The sequence below is a fragment of the Leptonychotes weddellii genome, chromosome 1 (assembly GCF_054177405.1).
Source record: "Leptonychotes weddellii isolate Sample4059 chromosome 1, ASM5417740v2, whole genome shotgun sequence".
Taxonomy (NCBI): Eukaryota; Metazoa; Chordata; class Mammalia; order Carnivora; family Phocidae; genus Leptonychotes; species Leptonychotes weddellii.
In genome coordinates, this window is record NC_138369.1 from 19,445,483 (window position 1) to 19,467,485 (window position 22,003).

Consider the following 22,003-nt stretch of genomic DNA (forward strand, 5'->3'; position numbering starts at 1 on the left):
AGGAAACTTTTCAGTAAGCAGGGATTTATCGCTCATTCATAAGGCCTGAGGCAAAGGGCCAGTTTTACAAATGGAATAAACATATGTAGGCCAGGCTTTTTGTTTTGTTTTGTTTTACACAGTTGGCAGGAAAATACTTTGTTTCCCATTTGGTCTTTACATATTTCATAGTGAAATGTGTTGTTTTGATCAATAGATCTTTAATTGGAGTTTTATTTTTGAAAAGGAGTCCATTCAACTCCGGAACTTCATTGAGCAAGAGTGATGGATGGATGTCCCCTCTGTTTCCCTGTGACTCTGTGCAGAACTCTGAGATATAAATGAAGTGAATAAGGAAAGTTAAAGCAAAAGCACTCCCTTCCCTTGGTGGAGGTACTGTCTCACTTTGAAGCACCTTTATTTAGCTTCAGGGACTCAGAGCGCTCTCTGATCTCCCACCTCCCCCCTGGCTCCTCACTGCTCTTTTCACTGGCTCCCTTTGGCTTCCAGACCTCTGTCTGGTGGAATGTTCCTGTTCTGTCCTTGACACAAGCTCTCTTCTATCTGCATGCACTCCCTGAGTGACCTTGTCGGCATACTGATGGTGACCATGTTGCCCACCCTAGACTTCTGCCTGCTAGTCTAAGAGATATCCTAAAATTGTCAGTTGTAGACACAACTCAACTCTGGAGAGCTTTCCTCAAATACTCTCCTCCTTTTGTCTTCCTCTTTTCAGTAAATGGCTGTTCCATTTTTGCATTTGCATGGACCGAAACCCTTGGAAGCACTCTTGATGTCTCTCCTCCCGTATTATCATATCAGTCTCTATCAAGTCTGCTCTGAAATAGATCTAAGGTCAGACCACTCCCCACCACCTCCACCACCAGGACCCTGATTCAGTTCTCCATTATTTCTCATCTGGATTATTCACTGCCCTTCCTACTGGTCTCCCTTCTCAAATCCTGTCTTTGCTGCTTTCTGGCCATGTGACCTTGTAGTTCCATCATCTACAAAACTGGGGTAATAATAGAACTTACCTAATAACGTTCCTGTGAGTTTTCAATAAATTAATATAGGTGAAGCAGTTAGAATGGTGGATAGCTGGCCATGGCTGTTGTAATTGCCTGTCATTACTGCTGTCCTCACCATCCTAGTATGTGGTTTTCCATCCTCAAGATAACCTCATAGTCCAGAATGACTGCTAGAGCACCAGCCATCACAGGTACCTTACTGGCAGCAGGATGGAGGGAGTCCTTTTAAGGACACTATCTGGAAAAGCCACATCCATGAATATCTCATTGACCATGGCTGAACCACTTAGCCATATCAACCTCTAACAGGGTCATTTAGCTGACTCTGGCTAAAAGTTTGGTTTCTGTTACCAAAAAAAGAAGGGCAGCATAGCAGTTACTGCAAGTAGTAGTAACTATACCGTGAATGGGAGGCATGTGATATTATGAGGGCATGTGATGAGGACATATGATGCAAGAGGTCAGACAGGGGAGGCAATGACAACTGACCAGAGAAGTAGGCATTTGCTAGGCTAGCAGGGAGGGGTATGAGGGAGAGTCCTAGGATGAGGAGAGAGTAAGTGTAAATGTCTGTGACAGGAAAGGGCATGGTAAATATTTATGCTACACGGTGACATCATGCACCACATACTGAGAACTGTGGTAAGCTGGATTTTCTGTCTCCATCCAGACTCTCCCATAATGGGTGGTGCTGGAATTTCTCATTCCCCTTTCCAGTATGGGAGATGCCCAGATGGAATGGCCTGAGAAGTCCTTCAGGAGCTTGGGTTGGTGCTAGTGCCCTTGGTCTGCATGAGGAGCAGCACCTTGAGCCTGATGGATAAAGCAGAGGTGGGGCTGCCGAGAGACTTGACTTTGACCCTCAGCTCAAGCATTTCCTGCCTGAGTGACCTTGGCAAGGTACTTAGCTATTCTAAATATTATCTGTTTCCTCATCTATAAGCTGGGTGATACTACTGTCTAACCTGGAGGTCCGCTGTGAGAACCAACATTGCTCATGATGAAAAAGCGCTTAACCAAGTACCTGGTCCATTGAAAGTATCCACTAAAGAGTGGCTTGTGCTGTTTTTACTGTCATCATTCATCTTCATCGCCTTTCCTCTCCTCCCTTCTCTTTCGAATGACACTTTCTCAGTTTTTCCACATTCAAATGTCAGGTATCTCATGGATGCATCCAGTGCCCAGCTTTTTTTCAGGAATGTGGGACCCCAGAACATACCACTACTTTTTTCTTTCTTTACCCTTCCTTTTAAAAAGTGACTGGAGGGTGTGCACAGTTGGATAGAGAATCGTACAACTTGGGGTGTTAACCTGGAAGGAACCTGAAGCTGCCCATGCAGACTCTTATATAGTAAGTGAAGAAACAGATCCAGAGAGGTGGAACCTGGTTGACAATGCCTAGGTGGTTTTTGTAAAGATGTTGCCTCAGCTTAGGCCACATGATGATGGGAAGTTCCCAGGCTGGTTTTATGTGCATCGATGGGTCAGTGAGATAGTCTGCACATATATAGATGTCCATGTCAGGCATATGGGAATCCGAGGGTTCATGTCCATCCTTCTGTCAGATTTCTTTTTCTCTTGAAAGCTGTCATCTTGGGTTATCAACATGGTGTGTTTATGGAGGTGGTGTGGATTCAAGGCAGTTAGCCCAATTCTTTTTCCCTAGCATCGGCCTTAGGTATACCCTAGTAACAAGGTACCTTCTTTAACAAGGTGAACACCAGTTACAGGCACAGCTTAGAGAATTTCATAAAGACTTACATACAAGGTAAATATCCTCATGCCCTCGTGGTGCTTGTGACCTAGCAGGGGAGAGACATTAAACAAATAAGTTATGTAGAAATCATAGATGTGCTCAGAACTACAAAGAAAAAGTATAGGAAGACCTTGAGAGATCATCGTGTCCAGGGATATGGTTTGTCATTCCTGAGTTTTTAGCCCACAAAGGACATTGCCATTTGGCTCTTACATTCTTTCCAACAAAACTCAGACATAACTTCAGAATCCTTCTCAACACAGCCCTCCAGACAGCCATTACTAATCAGTCAGACTTGGCTCTCAAGACAAAATCTATTGGCCATCCAAGATTTGGCACATTTCCCAGCCCTCCCTCCACCATCCCTTTTTACAGACAAGCATCTGGCCAAAGGCTGGAAGGCACATGCCTCAAGACTCCAGCCAGAGGCCCCAAGTGTCCGGCTGGTCAGGTTCCCAGCTCAGGCTCGTGGACACCGTCTGTGACTGTTGGGTGGATGATGTGTTGGCAGGGGAGCTGACTCCCGAGCAGTAGCATCTGTGGCTGCTAATGATCTGATCTAAATATGCTGTGTTCTATTCTGAAGCTCATTCTCAGAGGTCCAACCTGTTGAGGGCACTGCAAGCTGTAATTTCTGTTCCTTCAAAGCTCAGATAGGAAAGTGGTTCTTTGTTCTCATGAGTTATTTCTTGAGGGAAATATATGTTTTGTGGAGAGTTTGAGGACAGTCTTAAACTGAGGACATCACCACAAAGGCCTAGTCTCTCATTTCCCTTCTCATGTGCTTAAATGGGTGAGTCAAAAAGAGGTGTTTCCTGCTTGGCTGAGATGAAGCTTCCAGAAAGAGAGAGAGAAAGGGTAGCTCTCCTTTCAGAGGCCTGTCAAGTCCGGCAGTTTGTGCAGGACTGAACCTTGGTATTTATTTTACAGTTCATCAAACATTTGTAATTCTCAGGGCCCCCCGTGCATTTCATATGACAAGCTGTGATTCAACACAAATGCTTTCCTAAGGAAATGTGCATTTATCATTCCCTTAATGTTCATGTCTCTACCGTTTCTTTTCCATCGTATGAAAAAAAATGTTTAATATTTAAAAGACTTTACTTGAAGTGAACCCTCATTTTAGGCTCAATTTCTCACCTCTTGATACATATTTTCTGAACTCTTAAGAAGCACTGGAGGAACTCACAAGCTTCCTTTTTGAATAGTAGTCACCATAACCATAACTAGGATGAAAGAATCAGAAAAGCATGCTTGTACTATTCCTGTTTCCTTAAATTGGGAGACCTTTTGGGATAAAATTGCTTGAAAAATGAGTGTTGGAGAGGTTGGGTCTGCTCTTCATGGACATTCTCCAAATTATTCTGGAGTTGTCTCTGAGATCCAAGGCATTTTGTTGGCTTGTGTCTATCCCTTCTGCCCTTTGCTGGGCTCTATCTACAGGTGCAGGGCCCTAGGAAGCCCTGGTCTTAGTGCATATGAAGAGAGAGCCTTCTTCCCAGGGCTAAATGAATGGGAAAGGCAAAGGTTCAAATGGGACCCCAAGATGTCTGGTTTAGTTATTTTTGCATCTTCTAGCACTTCCAATGTTATAAGCGCTAGAGAGAAAGAGAGAAAAGTCTACTCTCTAATTTCCTAGTGTTCGTGGCCTTTGCTGTGTGAGTTGGGTTGAATTTGCACCTTCTAAAGTTAGGCAATCCAGCTCTACAATTTATTATCCATGGGACATTATATAATTACTTACCCTCTAGGTTCCATTTTATTTTTCATCTATAAAATGAGGATAATAAGGGTACTATTGGGTTGCTTTGATTTGGTAGGATAATGCAAATAAAAGGCTTAAAACAGTGCCTGGTGACAAGTTCACACACAATAAATGTTAGTCTCTATGATGAGAAGTAAGTCTTGAAAATGATGTAACTCCTAGATTTGGTATTTAATACATGGATAATGTAATTTCCATTTCAGATTAGAAAAATGCTTTTCAAAACATTGCATGCTGTAATGGCAGTCACAAATGCAGTGGCATTAAACCACAGCCTAACAGTCTCAATGTTGAAAAATAGACATGTCTCGTAAATGTTCATCTTTTCCCACATACCTATAATTTGTTTCTTGCCTGTACCATTGAGAAAGCTATTATGTCTTATTTTATGGATTAACTGACTGCCTTTTCGTTGTTCTTAGAATATCAGCTTTATTTCAAATGCACAAATCCTTGTGCATGTTTTCTTAACCACCAATAAAGGGAACAGTTAATGTGCTACAAAGCAAGAAAAATTGACTTTAAAAACAGAACATTCTTCTAATGGTCTTACCTTTATGTACAGAAGGGTTTCTCAACTTTGGCACAATTGGCATGTGGGCTGGATAATTCTTTTTTGTGGGGGCTGTCCCCTGCATTGTAAGATGTTTAGCAGCGTCCCTGGTCTCAACCCACTAGAAGCCAATATCTCTGGCTCCCTCCCCTCACCAGTTTTGACAACCCCAGATGTCTCCAGACAGTCCTCCTCTACTAGGAAACCATTGGTGTGCAAGAAGGAGGAATTGGGTCTTGGAAATGTGTGTTTATGGCCACTGAACAGAAGAACCTCAGGTCTAGCATTGCGGGAAGTTGCCAAACTGCCTGCATGGGAGTGGTGATTCCCAAAACATATGCTCACAGATTATCTGTTGATACTCTGGATTCAGAGAGCAGGTTGAATAATCAGCACCGTAGCTTAATTTGGGGAAATGACATGGCTTTAGTTTTATTTCCCTCTTTTTCTTCCAGTTTTGGTTTTTCCATTTGCCAATGGTGATCAAATGAAGTTTTACAGTTAATCTTGACTTTTTATGTAATGATTGCTTCTTTCTTTTCTTTTTGTTTTGTTTTCCTATTGTTTTTCAGCTCCCTCAGGCACAAAAGGTAAACTCTTTTCCATAACATTGCAGTCATCCCCAGAACTCGCAAATTGTGCATGTCTCCATGACTTTGTGCGTTCAGTACTGTTCATGACCAGTGAAATGGTTTTCCTCTTAAAACTTCAAAAGCCTGAGGTTGGGCAGGAGCAGAAAGACCACCAGACTCATCTGTCCACTGTCTCCCTGCCAAGGTTGTCCCATCAAAGAACCCTATTGTGGCCAGTAGTTTGGGGGCAGCTCTGCACCCATACATTTTGCTAAGAATTCTCAAATAATAGGTCCAAGAGTCAGTTTAGCACATTCCTTCAAACACAGCGTTCCAGGTCTTCCCTGAGGTACTTTCCCAGGGATACAGCTAATGTGAATAATTTGTAAGGCCCAGTGACTAAGTTTGGATTCTGGGCTCTTAAGCCAAATATCTGAAGACTCCCCATGGGTTTCATTAATTGCAAAATCAATAGCTCCTTTGCTTGTCTCATCGCCTGTACCACCTGGAGAGAATTAGAGCAAAGTTCTTGCCAAAGTCAGACCCTTTCACTGGTCCTCATTGTCTGTCTGAGATGATCTGGTTTCACCATGTAGAATGTTCTCTGTCTAGTAAGGTTCCATGTGATTGCCATGCTGGCTTTGCTCTGTCATCCCCATGGCATGTCATTGTATCCTAAGGACAGTTACAGAAGAAAACATGACACATGATGCCTGCTGACTTGTTCTGGGATATTTCACAAACACAAGCAAGATTTCCAGAAGACACAGTGATTTCTGGGGGCCAGATGTGGGTTGGTTTTGTTTCAAGAGTTGAGGTAAGGCACCTCCCCGAAATGTAAGCAGTACCTCCCAAGCTTTCCAGTTTGGAGCAAAGATGATTTGATTCCTTCCCGTTGAGAGAGATAGTACAACTGCTCTGCAAAAGACAGTCTGTTCAGACCATATGGACAACCAGAGGCCTAGAAATCATTACACAATTACTCAAATATATTTGAGATATTTAAACAAGGCGAGACATGCTAGTGTGTGACTTGGCTTGTAGTAATGTTTGATTACACTTCAGTGCCATCACAAAAAGACTGAACACTTCATTAAAAGTTCAAGTATTTGAGAACAACAGCTTCCAGAATAAATATATGGTCAAAATTCCACATTATCTGGAAGGATCGGCATCTTTAATAGGTCGTGCTTTCTTAATTGCCCACACTTGAAATTTCTTTGTAAAGAGACTTAACGAATTCAGTGCCTAAAACTGGACCGGCCTCAACATACTGGAATTTATTCATCAAGCTTCCACTGATCCATATACAGAAGCATTCTATTGTAGAAGATTCCTCATGAATTTGAGGTGCCATCAGCCATGGAACTTTAAAACAAGGTTCGAAACAAACCAACAAAGAATATGGTAAGAACAAAAGTTGCTGGGACATATGATTCTTCAGTAACACTTAGCTCCCTGCCCTCTTTCCTTCTGTCACTCACATCACATGCCACGCAAATAGAAAGTTTGGAATTGAGGAGGATGCCCCAGTGCCTTTCTGAAAGATGTTGGACCATCCAAGGGCTTGCTGTGCAGCCCTGTGTCACAAGGAATAGCTCTTCCTGTCCCCCCCCCACCCCCGTCCAATTCCTCACCATGGATACAAATTGTCTTTTTGTTAAAATAGAGAAAGGTACTTACCTTAAAAATTATTAAGAGCCCTGCATGAAAAATGGTCTCAGAACTCCTTGGAGTCATTTCTGGGCAATTCAGCTCTTTAGAGAAGGAGTTTAAATTGAACCTTGGGGATCTGGGCTGGAAGGTGGAGAGCAGCTGAGGAGAGTCACACTGCAGATGGAAGGCACCCTGCGTCAGGCCAGCTTATCTCAGTTGCTGGTAGATGAGTATCAGTGCCCCTCACGCCCTTCCCGTCTCCATCCCCAGTGTTACTTCAGTGACACCTGCAGAACACTCTTCTGGAAATATGAGGTTCCTAAGAGCATCAGCCCTCCCTCAAACTCATTGTCCTGCTGCCTGATCAGCAAGGAATATGGTGGGTTGCATCCCAGCCTCCATCCATTTGTGACCATGGGCGAGTTAATTAACTTCTCTAAGCTTTAGGATTCTTTTTATTTAACAAGAACAATAGACTAGTTTTCCAGTTTTGTTATGAGAGTTATTTCTTTTACTTGTGCCTAGCACAGAACCTGCCATGTACTAGACACTCAAAAAACTTAGAGTTTCTACTACCATTTGCGTGTCTTGGCTTCTGATGCTCTAGAGAACATATGAGCAGATCATATGGGATGTGGTGGTCTGGGGTCTCTGCAGTGATTTGTGGTTCTGACTCAAGCCTAATGAATAATCAGGAGATGACAAAAGTGCCAGGAAGATCCATGATGCTCCTCTATTTCATTAAAAACTCTCATTACCTGACTTCACCTTTTATGTGGAGTCAGAAGGAAATGCAGATTGGGCTTGAAACCCCAACAAAGCAAAGGCTTCCAGGGACAATTGTTTTGAGATATTTCTTCCCAAAGCCTTTGACGTTACCCATAGATTTCAACCAGCCATGGGCATGATTATAATGAGCCCCTTCCAAACCCAAGAGTTTGTTGTTCTGGGGGTAAAAGGGAGGCATCTCCAGCTGTTACGTCTTTGGCCTGCTTTTCACATGAGGCCATGGGTGCATACATTGGACCACATGGTGTCTGCATTTGTCCTGTGTTTTTGTTGGAATCTCTCTTTGTATCATCTGCAGCTGTTTTCTCCATAAATATTTTAAATAGTTATGCCTCTGTAAACATGCTTACTTTAATCTCTTAGCTGATCTATCACTGAAAATGTCCCATTTGGGTGTCCCTCATATGTATGGTAGTCATTAATGATTGTTGGCTAGAAGTTATGGTTTTCATAATTCTGATATTTTGAGGGTCTTTCAAAACTTATCTTCTAGCTTATGACTGTTTGCTAGAACAATGGTTTGCAAAAAGAATTTCATTTTGTTTTTACTGTGATTCATTTCTAGACTCTATAAATTTCAACCCTTGCTGTCACATTGGGATAGTACTAACTGATGATATGCCTAATCAGTATTCAATATTTTCACCAAATGCAGTGAAGTATCCTGAAGTTTTGGTTAAAAACCATGTAGCAATACAGACCCGATGCCCTCAAGGCATCACAAATCTGTTCTTTTTAGTGGAAATTGAACCACTTTCTCCAGTGGATTGATTGTCCGACATTGAACAATGAAGAAAGGTCCATATGTAAGAAAGATTTGCCTTTTTTTTTTCTTACATGGAACTTCTTGACTTCTACAGAAATATCTGGGAGATCCCATTTTATAATAATAACACAGCAGAATTACCCAAAACCATTTGCAAGTGTATTTTCAATTGCCATTCACAGCAAAAATAGTCCATTTTTTTCAAACTGCATATTCATTCAGGTGGGTTTTGTCTACAGAAATGAAATATCATTTGTTCACTGCATGATTAATCATTGTAGAGTGGGGCCTTGACTACTTAAAGGCAAAAATACTCTTGGGGGAATTCCAAATTTGGCTGTGTACACGGGTTAACTCCCCCACCCCCATCTGTATCGCCTTCCTTTTATTTTATGCTGCCTTCTCACAACTTTGGAGTATGTCAAGAGACCTTTCCATGAAGGTTTCGAGAGTGCTCTGTCTGGCCCGGCACTAGATTAGTTAATATCAGTCTGAGAATTCTGAGCAGCATAAGCATTTTTCTCAAAACCATAGTTAAAGAAAACCACATCTCTAATCCTGTTTGGGACAGCAATTGATGCATTCAGGGCTGCACAGTATGGCAGAAGGATCCCTGTTTAATAGCCCAATGACATGTTTTGTTTCCTGTTAGGAATAGCTAACTTGCCTTCTTGAACAAACACAGCAGGGCTCAAGATCTGTTGTTCTACGCCTGCTGTGATACTCTGTGCTGCTTAACTTGTATGAGGACCCAGGAGTGCATAAATTAGCTTCTTAAATGGAGGTCGATTTGGGGGTTTTCTTTCAGGATGGAACTGGCTTATTAATATCCCCCCTGAGTGTCCATGGGATCCGGAATCCATTTGCATTTTCTTTGTGTCCTTGTTTATATTATATTTAGGAGGGATAAATGGAAGCATTCATTTCCCTAAAGTTTTTCTTCCCCTTTTGCTTTTTTTTCTCCCCTTCTTTCTTTCATTTGTCTCATGCTTTAGGTCCAAAGTTGTGCAAGTAGAATCTGGCCTGTTCTTATCTCTGGGTAATCAGATTTCAGCAATCGTGGGGCATCATTTATCATTCTTCGCCTCATTTAACTTCTGTACTTTGAAATGTTGAATTCGCTGTCATTGAAAATAGAAAATTGAAAGTTTGCAAAGCTGCTGTTTTCATAGGACTGTAGGTCCAGTGATTTTAGTGTTCCATTACAGTTATATAACCAGCAAAATCCGTGCAAATCAAGTGCGAAACCGAGAGGCGGTAACTATTTACGTTTGGTTCTGGTTTATGACTCATCTGCTTTTACCTTTACATGCTTTGTGTGTGAATTATTATATCCTGTTTTGATAACCCTGTTTTCCCCTTTTATCATTTACTGTTTTATAGGAACATGTACAGGCATCTTTTATATGCATCCCCGAGCTGGGGCTGTTAAGATTGACTACACTGAGTCTGTAAAATGGTAGCTGCCACTCGAATTAATAGATCTGCTCTGTGAATAAGGCCAGGGAGGAAAAAACCAGAACAAGTCTAGCCACTGCAGCTCTCCCGTGGCCAGTGTGATGAAACTCTGGAGATCAGAGTCACAGCATATTGCTGAACTGGAATGATTATCACAGAGCCCCATACTTTGTTCCCCACTGTAGTTCTGTGTGGGTATATTGGTGGCTGTCCAGATCAGCTGACGAAGAAGGTATAGTTTGCCCATTTCATATCCATGTGAGTGTTGGTGAACCCCTCTCCCATAGCCCTCTCCAACTCTGTGTTTGAGACCATTAGTATAAGAATGCAAGACCCCCAGATTCAAAGTGCATGGCTCCCCACTGGCGGGAGGGCTGGCAGAGCATATGGATCAATGTGGGGTCATGGAGTTCCATGCGGAAGCAGGATGCTATTTGCCTTTCTTGTTGGAAAAAGCTAATTGGTTAATTTTAAACAAACTCATAATGTGTGTTTACTTGTATATCTGGAAAAAATGTTCAAGTTTCATCCCATTTTCATATAAATTGGAACTTTCATAGGATTTTATAACAAGGATAAAAGCAAGGTAAGAACCAGAATTCAATTATGAAAAGATATATTCTTTTTTTAGTTTTTAGCTTTTACACTGTTAGGCATGAAAATTGGTTAAAAATAAAACACAAAGCCAAACCAAAACAAAACAAAATGAAAAACCTCCAAGAATACATTGCTAGTACATATGAAGAACTTTCATACTTGCATGTTTTAACCCAATAATCCTCTTTCATAGAAATAATGTAACCTAAACCGGTCAGTGACTTGCAATTTTACCTACAATGAGGAAAAGAAGAACCAACGTACCCAGCAATAATAAAGTGGTGGCAAAAGTCACCCAAGTTCCAAAGGATAGGAAGCCATTATAAAATTGTGGTCAAAATGAAACTGAATAATATAAGAAAATAAATTGGTTTTAAAATCAGAATATAACATTTTATGTACATTATGCTTTTAGTGTGTGTGTGTGTGTGTGTGTGTGTAAACATACAGATGTACAAAACAATACCGGGAAGAAATGCATAGGCATGTCTCATAGTGGATATTTCCTTCTGAGAGGAGAACAAGTATTTTGCTTTATTCTTAATACAGTTTGGTACTTTTCAAACCCTGTGCGGTGAACATGTATTTTTATAAGTAACTAGTTATATTTATAATAATAGTGAACTAACTGTATTACTCATAAATAGTGAACTAAATGTATTACTCATAAATGGACAAACAAGGCTTAGCCTAATAATTGTTTGCTGAGCCTAACTCACTCCAGAAACAAATGAAAAACTGGGAAATCCAAACTCAGTTTTATTTTTATTTATTTATTTATTTATTTATTTTATTTTTTTAAGATTTTATTTATTTGACAGAGGGAGAGAGAGAGAGCCCAAGCAGGCGGAGCACAGAGGGAGAGGGAGAAGCAGACTCCCCGCAGAGCAGGGAGTCTGATGCAGGGCTCAATCCCAGGACCCCAGGGCCACGACCCGAGCCAAAGGCAGACGCTTAACCAACTGAGCCACCCAGGCACCCCAAACTCAGTTTTAAAAACACATATAAACACATAGATTCTTGGTTCAGACAGCTCTGATCAGAAGATGTGATGTCTTACATAGGACAAATCTAAAAAGTACATTTGTTTATCAAAACTCTTCACTTTCTAACAGAAAGAGAAACCATCTTTGGTCTTTCGTCAAAGGCCCGGTCCACGTGAGATGCTTAGAGCAACATGGATCTGAGCCTGTGGTCCACGGAAGTGCAGGGGCACAGTCGAACCCAGGTGGCTACCTACCCTACTATAACCTCATTTGGAGGTGTTGCCTCTCCTACTCACGGTTCAGTGCAGGGCTTGTTGGAAGGAAAGACTACCTTGGCTTTCAAATGGGAAGAATGGAGCAGAGGAGTATGACCTTTGCCCCATTCTGTTCCCGCAAAGTCCAGCCCTTTGTGGTGTGCACGAGTGACAGAATGGGGCCGTCCCACTCTTATGGCAGAGGGAAGAGAGCCCAATTGTCCAAAGACCAACTACAGGGTTGGCTGGAAGTGGAGTAGAGGCCCCACACTGCCAGTCCTGCCTAGCAAACTTGGGCCGAGGACGCCATCACTCTGAGCCTTGGTTTTCTCCTTGTAATGGGAGACTCTCCTGAGAAGCACATGAATAGTGCTTGCCAAGACCATCCACACTGAGTGCCCCACTGGAGGGGAAGCCAGTCATGGAAGGAGGCAGACCACCCATCATGCTAGTAGTATATACCTTGTTTAATAGAAACAAATTTGACACAAATAAATTATAAATGGTTTTGAAACACTGATGTAATCTGATGTTTAAAAAAAAAACAAAAACAAAAGTAGGTATTTTTGTAAAGCCAAAAACCAAGAATTGATTTAAAGATCCCTAGTATCTCAATGCTTTCTAGTCCCAGACTTAATGTTTAGTGTCTTGGGAATTCAAAGTCTTTAAAAAATTCTCATGTATTTAAGATACATGAACGTCTTCTAGTATTTATTTAAATCAAGCATAACTATAAAATATGACTGTCTTGAGGTGTTAAAACAATAGAAACCCTACTCATAACATTACTAAAATGAAACTGCCTTTCCTTTTGAAAGTCAAAGAAACATCTGAGTAAAACAATGGAATTTTAAAAGATTGTTTTCATTACAATTGTTCTTACCTCCCCAAAGAAATCTATACACCCTTTTTTTTCTACAAAGAAAGTAAGGCAGAGGATTGAGAAGAGCTATTTCACAAAGCCAATGAATTTGGCTGTGGTGGCATTTAATGTCAGCATGACTTATGTCAAGCCTAGGGACTGTCTTGAAGAGGACATCAGAGGACACCTGAAGTTCTGATTTCCTTGCTTCTAGATGCCATTCTCCAGGGCTCGCTTATTGACCCAAGGCAATCATGAGCTCAAAGGCTTGCCATTTTGAGGGTTCCTCTCTATTTATTAGTAGATTTAGGACAGCTGTATCCATCACTTGACACACTAAGATGTATTTCCTGAAAGCAGTATATGAATCTACACTTCATTGGTCAAGACCCTGGAAGAGAGTATCATTTAGGGGACACCTGCATGGAATACTTTAATGAAGGAAAGAATTAGGGAACCCAAAGGTGTGGGATTCCATGAGAACGCATTTGTGATTGCATTACTGTGTTTCTGTGAGTTCTATAAGAGAGAAGAAGCTAGAGTGAACACACAGTAAAAAACACCATTCATTCTGACACAGGGCTAATGAAAATCAGTACAATTCATTGACTCATCTGGAAACCAAATCTATGTCAAAATGTAAATCTAAGCCAAGTCTATATGAAATCAATGCCAAATCACTGTCAATGATATTAATCTGACTTTACGGGTCCTCATTGGAGTGATTTTCTTTGTGGCAGGTATGGTACGAAAATGCCATGAATTACTCAGGAGAAACACACACACACCATACACTCATCACAGGCAGAGCCTTGCCTTTCTTTAGTTTTTGTTTGTTTGGTTTTTTTTGGTATAATGTTTTCATACAAACTATTCTAATTTTCACTGACAGAATTGATCTACCTTATCACTTCTGCCCACTACCATGAGATTTTAATTTTAATAAAGCAACTGCCTTTACAGTTTTTTCTTTCTAAATGGAGTCACGTACTTGTTGGTCTGGTCATAGTTCAGCTGGTTGATCCTTTTTCCAGTCATGTTATTAGCTGGTCAGACCCCCAGTTAATGGATCTAGATTCATTACAAACCCAAGTGTAGCCAGGTTCCACGAGAACTGCAGGGATGGCTCTGTCCGAGCTTTCAGACAACTCACACCAGAGGCTTCGACTGAAATGACCCTCTGGGGTTAAACTGGAGCAGTTGTGCAATCCTGCGCAGCAACAGGGCTAACAAGTTCAAAAACAGAAAGTTAGATGTTTATCCCTTCAAATTCATTGGAAGGATTTTGGAAAACCCAACCGAGTTTCATGAGGTAGAAAAATGTCAGGCAAAGGACTCATGCCATGGTATGGATTTTCTTTTTCCAGAAATGACTCACAGAATTGAACCACTTGCTGAATCATGAGCCCTTGTGTGCTTGGATTGGACCCATCCATGTTTGCCCAGGCCTGGGATGCAGTAACTAATTTGGAGGCTGGGTGCTTCTGCAGCATCTGTCTCTTCTTCCCCAGCCCCTTCCTCCCAGCAACTCCCTTCCCAGTCTGCTTCCTTCCTAACCTCACTCCATATTCACAATTGCAATAACCAGCCTCTCCCCTCCCCCAGCTGCTTCCTAAGGCCTTCTGTTTAACTATTAAAGCCACGATGTTCTATCATGGGATAAAGGAATAATATTTTTCTCTTTTGATAATGCAATTCAAATGGAGAGATGGATTGTTCCAATTTAGTAGAGCAATGGGTGAATTTCAGAGGAGCTAATCAACTCCTCTCGCCTCATCTAGAACGGTCCTTATGAGAGCATATGTACTTGTTGGATGTGCCAGGCACTGTACTGGGTGCTTTACATCTATAATTCTACTTAATCCTCCCAAGCACTATGGACAATATTCCTACTTTAGCAATGATTAACGTGGTTCACTGCACTCCAGGCTCCTTAAGGCAAAACATGATTTTTGTCTTTGTCCTTCACAGAAAGGAGGTTGAGGGAATAGTGATTGGGACAGGGCCTCTAGCATCTGATGGGTGAAGGCCTAAGTCCCCACCCTGCTGCTCTCTGTGAACCAGTGCCAGGTACTTTGCACCTTTATTTCTTCACCTACAAGATGGGCATGGACACTTTGCAAGGTCTGTGTCAGGGTTAAATCTAAGGCTACATAAATATAAAAACATTTAAAGCAGTGTTTTTTAATAGCAAGATGTGCTTGGAAATAGAGATGGATGAATGGATGATGGATGGATGTTGGATGGATGGATGGATAGATGGAAGGATGGATGGATGGATGGATGGATGGGAGGATGGATGGATGGATGGATGGATGGATGGATGGATGGATGGATGGAAGGATGGATGGATGGATGGATGGATGGATGGATGGATGGATGGATAGATGGAAGGATGGATGGATGGATGGATAGATGGAAGGATGGATGGATGGATGGATGGAAGGATGGATGGATGGATGGATGGATGGATGGATGGATGGATGGATAGATGGAAGGATGGATGGATGGATGGATGGATAGATAGATGGAAGGATGGATGGATAGAAGGATGTATAAATAAAAATGACTCAATAAGTTTGGGAAACCTGCTCTGGGATTTAATTCCAGATGCTTCTATAGCTGATTCTCCTCTCTGTGCTGCTTTCCAGAGAAGCCATAGTGGTCAACTAAGCTGTTACACGAGCATTCTGTCCCTACCAGTGGCAGCAGTATGTAAGCGCCAGGCGCTCAGAACCTCCTCACAGTCCCACCACACTGGTGCAGGCACAATATGCCTACATACTGAGTGAAGGAGCCAGGAGCAAGCGGAGGCCCCAGGATATAAAAGGTCAGGTTTGCCCAAATCCTGGTACCAAGTCTCTGTGACTCCTTTTCCTCCTTGGGCCTCGGTTATAAAATAAATGAGAGGGCAGGATTGGAATCCGTTCTTTCCAGGATCATTTGCTGAGCACTTCCCAGGTACCAGATCTATGCTAAATGCTATGGATACAAAGAGGGATCATTCCCAGCTTCTGCCCTAGAAGTTTACAAACCCTCCAGAATTTTCAGTTTTTCTTCCAGCTACGGTGTTCAGTGACTGCTGTATTAACAGTTTGCACAGATTTGGTTCTAGATGGTATCTTAGGTTGTAGAGTAAATATGATTATCTTTGTAGTGAAGTCTGAGAACATCTGGTTCCCATTTCCACTTTGTTAGAGAAGGTTTTATGGAGGAAGCGACGTTTCAGGGGGTCTTTAAACAGGGGGAAGGCTTTATCCCAGGGCCCCAAAGCTCTGACAGTTGACTGTATTTTCAGGCATCTATTTGGGAGGTGTCTAAACCATGTTTGTGAAAATATAAATGCCCCCCTATACTGGGGGGCGGGGGTCAGTTATGTGTCATAGCCCATAATGAATATTAGCCAAAATCCAATGCCCCATGGTAATTTGTATTGTAATTATTCTGGGACAGTCTTGAAATAAGCATGTTGTACCCTAATAAACAAACAAAGCAGTTTCTTAAAACAGCTTTCAGATATGTCGATCTATAATATTCTCTTGCCCATGGATTTACTTGTACATGTGTCCCTGACCAAAGACCACATCTCCCCTCTGTCTAGATGTTTACTCACAAAACATATTCCCTGCTTAATGGCATATCTCAGAAACACTGAGAAAAGAGGAAGCAACATAAAAATTTTCCCAAATAATAACAACTTTATTAGAAGAAAGTCATTTTGAGGGGGTTGGGGGATGGGTTAGCCTGGTGATGGGTATTAAAGAGGGCACGTTCTGCATGGAGCACTGGGTGTTATACGCAAACAATGAATCATGGAACACTACATCAAAAACTAATGATGTAATGTATGGTGATTAACATAACATAATAAAATTTAAAAAAAAAGTCATTTTGAGATTCTCTTACAGATGTTCCAACGTTATCCAACACTGTCACTCACAAAGTTGTCTTCAGGTTGTTAAGAAGAGAAAAAGAGGACAAACAAATTCAGCAGTTGAGTTCATACAAGATACAAAGTTCAAAGAGGGAAATCTGTTTACTTTTGTATTTAGACAACTTAAAATACAGTAACTCTCATAAGAATTCAGGGTCTCCAAATCTCAGATGCAAGTAATAATGATTCAGTAAGAAGCAGAAATGTCTTGGCTAAAAGCAAAATATCACTTATGGAGCATTCTTGAGGACTGAGTGACTGCACTTTACCAAGACAATCAAATGCAAAGCGAGGGGAAATGTTACTTGGAAGATTTACTTATTCTTGTTTCTTCTTATTTCCCACTGCTACCTTGTCAATGCCTTATATTATTTAGGATTCAGGCATCTTCCACAAATGTTGAAAGATGCCGGTGCAAATGCGGATCTAAACAACGGTTGGTGTTCTTAAATTGTCTAGATTTTAAAAGGGTAGCAGTTCATCAGAGTAGCATCATAAAAGGCAGATAATTCATATTGCTTACATTGAAAGAACCAGCTCTTCAATTAAAAATAGTAATGTCTGCTTTTTCTAAACCTCTTATATAAAGAACATCTAAAATACTGATAAACAAGCATAATATGTTTAACTCAGAATATAAAAACTTGATTCTCATAGCATTTTCATGTCAAAGTATTACCATAGTTTGTTTAAAGGACTATTTTGATCTTTACTCAAAAAGATTTGTTTGAATAGGATTATTATTATTTTTTAAGGCATTAATATCCATTGCAAGAATATGCTGTTGGGTGATTTTATTTATAAAATGCTGTCGGTAGATGAAAATTTATGGGGATGTCCTTTTTATTAAAATTTTCAACCATACAGAAAAGAGATTAAAAAAAAAAATCAAAGATACACAGATATACTACCAAAGGTGATTTAGAAATCTTCTGGCTTTATCACTGGAACAAGCTATTCTTTCTTTCTCTTCTCATTTCAAAGTGGCTTTTTAGGTTATTGAACAAGTGAATTTTTAAATATGCATATGTGTGTAAAGCCTCTCATTTAAAACTGACCACTATTGAAACAGCTAGTAAATTTCACGATTATCACTAATAGCTGTGGAGATCTAAATGAGAGTAAAATTCAGAGTCAGACTATATTAACATCAACCAAGCAGATAATGCTGATACTGTGCACTGATACTTTTCAAGCGTAAGATGCACCAATAGGATTTAGTTTCCACATTTCAGTGGCTTGCACCTGTTCTTCCTCTGGAGAGTGTCTGCATCTCCAGCAGGAGGTGTCTCCAGGACAGAAAGTTAAGACTCATCATTAAGTATGGCTCTTACTAGTTTTCTTTCCCTGATCTCTGTTCAGTATTGAAGATAAGGATGTTGGGATGAGGGAAGGAGTGGGAAAATTGGGGGAAGGGCCATAGATAGGCATTGAAAGGGTAGATATAGAGGACTTTTTGGTCTGGGAATAGGAGGCAAGGTCAAGGGATTTGTTCCTGTGGAGGGTCTCTACATGGCCACATACTCTGCTCACATCCCCTTTTAAAGGTCTCTGTTTCCCTGCTGTACTCCCTGGTGCTCTCACTAATTTGCAGAGTGTTATTCTGGTGGCTTTCTACACTCGGCCCGCCCCTTGCCATGGAGTGTGAAAACTGAAGGACGTGGCTGCCATCTTGTTCCCATTGCCCCTCATCATGTGGTACCAAAAGAATGGCCCTCGGGGATTCCCAAGTCATTGGTAAACTTAAGCTCATGGAGAGAGGAAAGAGAAAACCTCCCCCTTCCTGCACTCCTTTGTCACATTCTCAGATCCTGCACACCTTAAAGAATCAATCTACTTTCAAAATGTGTCATCTTCTATTTAAAGATGTACACAGCTGTGTTTTTTCACCTCTTGGTACTATTTTTTTTCTCTGTCAAGCTACAGGTTATTGACAGAACCATGAGTTTATATAGCCTGTCTTTGCTCCCACTGGGTGGATAACTAAGTGACATTGCCTGCCTTTTAAGTACATTTTTATTGGTAAGGCTATCCTCTGGAAAAGGCTCATCTCCCAGGACCTTGTGCCTGCAATTCATCCCAACTGCCACTAGATGGTGGCAGTGTCTTTTCATGGAGTGCAGGTTGGTGTTCATGCCAGGTGCTGGAAGACACAGCAGAAACCCAGCTGTGTACTCACAAATTATGTACACATGTATAAAATATTTATGTATTATGGTGTACATTTATATCATGTACTCCATTAACACAGTCAATATGTTGATTGACTTTAATAAGAAAAGAAGAACATATAAACATTAAAAGGGACAACATATAGAAGAAATATCTTTGAGAAGAGTTGGTGAGTTGGCCTTTGTTCTTGGCTTAGAGCCATTCTCTTCCTGAGCTGGGTTCCCCATTTCTGCACAAACTTCTATTTGAGCCCAAGCCTCCAGGGCTGAGCAGCGATGGCCGGAAGCTCTGCTGAAAACCACCTGTCAGCCCTCAAATGGGCTGTCTGCCATGCTGCCCTTAACTCGTTCGAATGCCTTCTGAAGGCCCAGCTCCAGCTCACCTTCTTTCTCAAGGGCGTGGCCCTTACCCCCAGAGGCCTCCAGCTGCAGGGGACTCAGGGTCCTGCCACTGGTCCTGGCAAGCTTCCTGTGAGTGGAGACGTGAGGGAGGCAACACAAAGGTGTCTTTCAAATTGGAGGCTCCCCAGGCATCCCTGTAACCACAACTGGTCCCAGTGGAAAGGGCCCTGCCAGGGCCCTGGCAGTGCCCGCAACCTGCCTCCGTTCCTGTCCTCTTTCCCAGCAGGTCCTTGCATCTCTGTCAGAGCAGACTCTGGCTCTGCAACTTCTCACTCGGGTTCTTTTCTCAAAGCAGGCTATTCGTTATCAGAGTCTATTTGTTATCAAAGTTTTACAAAAAATCCTAATGACAATAATTTTGATGCCATCATAATGAGTCCTCATTTTCCCCAGAATACTGCCCACAGCCATTCAGTATTTGGGTACTTTAGGGATACCTAAATTTCCTCCCTTGTGGAAAGGACACACAACCACTCATCTTGAGGTTGTTGGGGCCATCTTCCATTTGGCCTTTCCAGCCTCAGCAAGGTCTCCCCGTGGGGGTTGTACAAGGTACTTGGGACCACCTCAATGGGTATCTAGAGCTACCTGGGTCATTTATGGTCAAGATGGGCACTTGTGCAAGTCAGGATTCTTCTGTTATAAGAGTTACAAATCCAATCCTTGCTCATTTGGGCAAAAAGAAAAACAAAAACAAAAACATTGCCTCAAGGAACCCAATAATGGAAAACCGCATGGGTGGAGTTGAGCCTAGGGATGAAGGCATCCAGGGACTGGTTCCCTCCCTCCCTGCCCCTCCTTCTCTCCCATCAAACACACACACACACACACACAGAAACACATTTCTTCTCCTGTCTCTGGGTTGACTTTATTTTCCCAGTCCCTTTTCTATGGGGCAAGGACTTGGTTGTCAGGCTTACATTCTTCTAGTCATCCGCAAAGGGAAGTAGAAAGTTTTTCCTATTAACTCCAGATGGGAAAAAAAAAAAAAAAAAAAAAGCAGGTGGCCTGGGCAGGGGGTGTGTGATGTATGTGTGTGTGCGTGTGTGTATGTGTGTGTAGTGTCCCTGTTGGCTCAGCCTGGGTGTGATGCCCAGTAACATGCAGGGTGGGAGAGGTTAGTTGCCAAGAGAACCTTGTGGAGGAAAGGGATGAAGAGGATTTCTCTAAAGAAAGTGGGTAATATTTGCACAAAAAAAGGGGGGTGGTGAAAAGTACTGGACACTTTTTAAAAATGTCTCTACCTTCATTGTTCCATTGATCCATATTCTTAAGTTTAAAGCAAACGGATGAACTGCTCTGCAACAGGGAACTTGTCCCTGCTGTCATTACACTGTTTTTCAGGAAGCATCGTGAATCTGTCCTAAAAACCCCAACAGGTATCAGTAACTCCTGGATGTTTTTACTTTAGTCTGGGTTAGTCCTGAAGAAGATAGCACCTCTGCTCACGTGACTAGAGCCAGTCTGCCTGGCCCGGCCAGCATTTCTCCCTCTGTCCCATTGCTTTTCTGTCTCCTCTGGGGGACTTGGGGTTCCTGGTGTGTAAGACCTATGTCTCCTGCCTGGGTGTCTTCCAGCACATGGCATGGAACTTGGCACAGAAGCTGATGCTCAAGGAATGTTTCCCAAGGGAGTCAGTGAATGATAATGACTAGCCCAGCAGTGCCACTGGTGGGAAACGAATCAAGCGTCAGGAGTGGAAGGAGCCCTGGCACCACTGCATGTAACTCACACATGAGTCCAAATGCATATTCATACAAGCCCACATGCATGATTAACTTGGGAAGCTGACAGGAAGCAGTCAATCTGTTGAGCAAGTTTGTGTTTTATAAACCAGATGTTTGGTATTATTATTCATCATTTCCTTTGATACCAGAACAGTCCCCATTTTGTAGCATAGGAAATGAAGGATATGGAATAATATACACTTATTATACAACAGAGCACCACAACCAACCATTTCGGAGGCCTGTTCAAAGCCTGGGCAAATGCAGTGGAATGGCAGTTCATTTTAGGATTCCCACTTGGGCTTAAGTTAATAGGATTTTACCCAGATGGACCACGGTGACCTCCCTCTCCCATTCCTACCCTTTGGAACGTGAGTGTTGACTCTGTGTCTGTGTTTTTCTCGGAAGCCACGTGTATGAATCATAAGCAGCTCTTGCCTCAGCAGCTACTACAGGTTAGGGGGCACAGAAAAGCAGGGACCCCCTAGCGTGTGGGGACAGAGGATGTCTGGCCACGGTTGGCTCCCTAACTCCTGCTTGGTGGTCTAGACACAACGCCTTTGCCCCTGGCTGCTATTTCCTATGGCAGGAGTACAGAAAGACTTTTGATTGTAAAGCGCTCACAGTGCAAATTAACTTTCAAATGTTTCTTCTCCATGAAATGCTCAAGATTCGCAGACCCAAATCTGTGAGACTGGGAGAGATGGGGCTGGTGGGTGCAGAGGAGCATCTTAATGTCACGCAC

The 22,003-nt window shown here is 42.0% G+C and overlaps 1 protein-coding gene across 1 annotated transcript in view; it reads left to right on the top strand.

The window, feature by feature from the left end:
- Positions 1 to 22,003, top strand: part of CACNA2D3 (calcium voltage-gated channel auxiliary subunit alpha2delta 3) — an 807,776-nt gene that overhangs the window by 566,983 nt on the left and 218,790 nt on the right. The window contains exon 14 of the mRNA XM_081805734.1: positions 5,657 to 5,674. Within this exon, the coding sequence (XP_081661860.1) occupies positions 5,657 to 5,674 (18 nt within the window). The remainder of the gene's footprint in view (positions 1 to 5,656; positions 5,675 to 22,003) is intronic.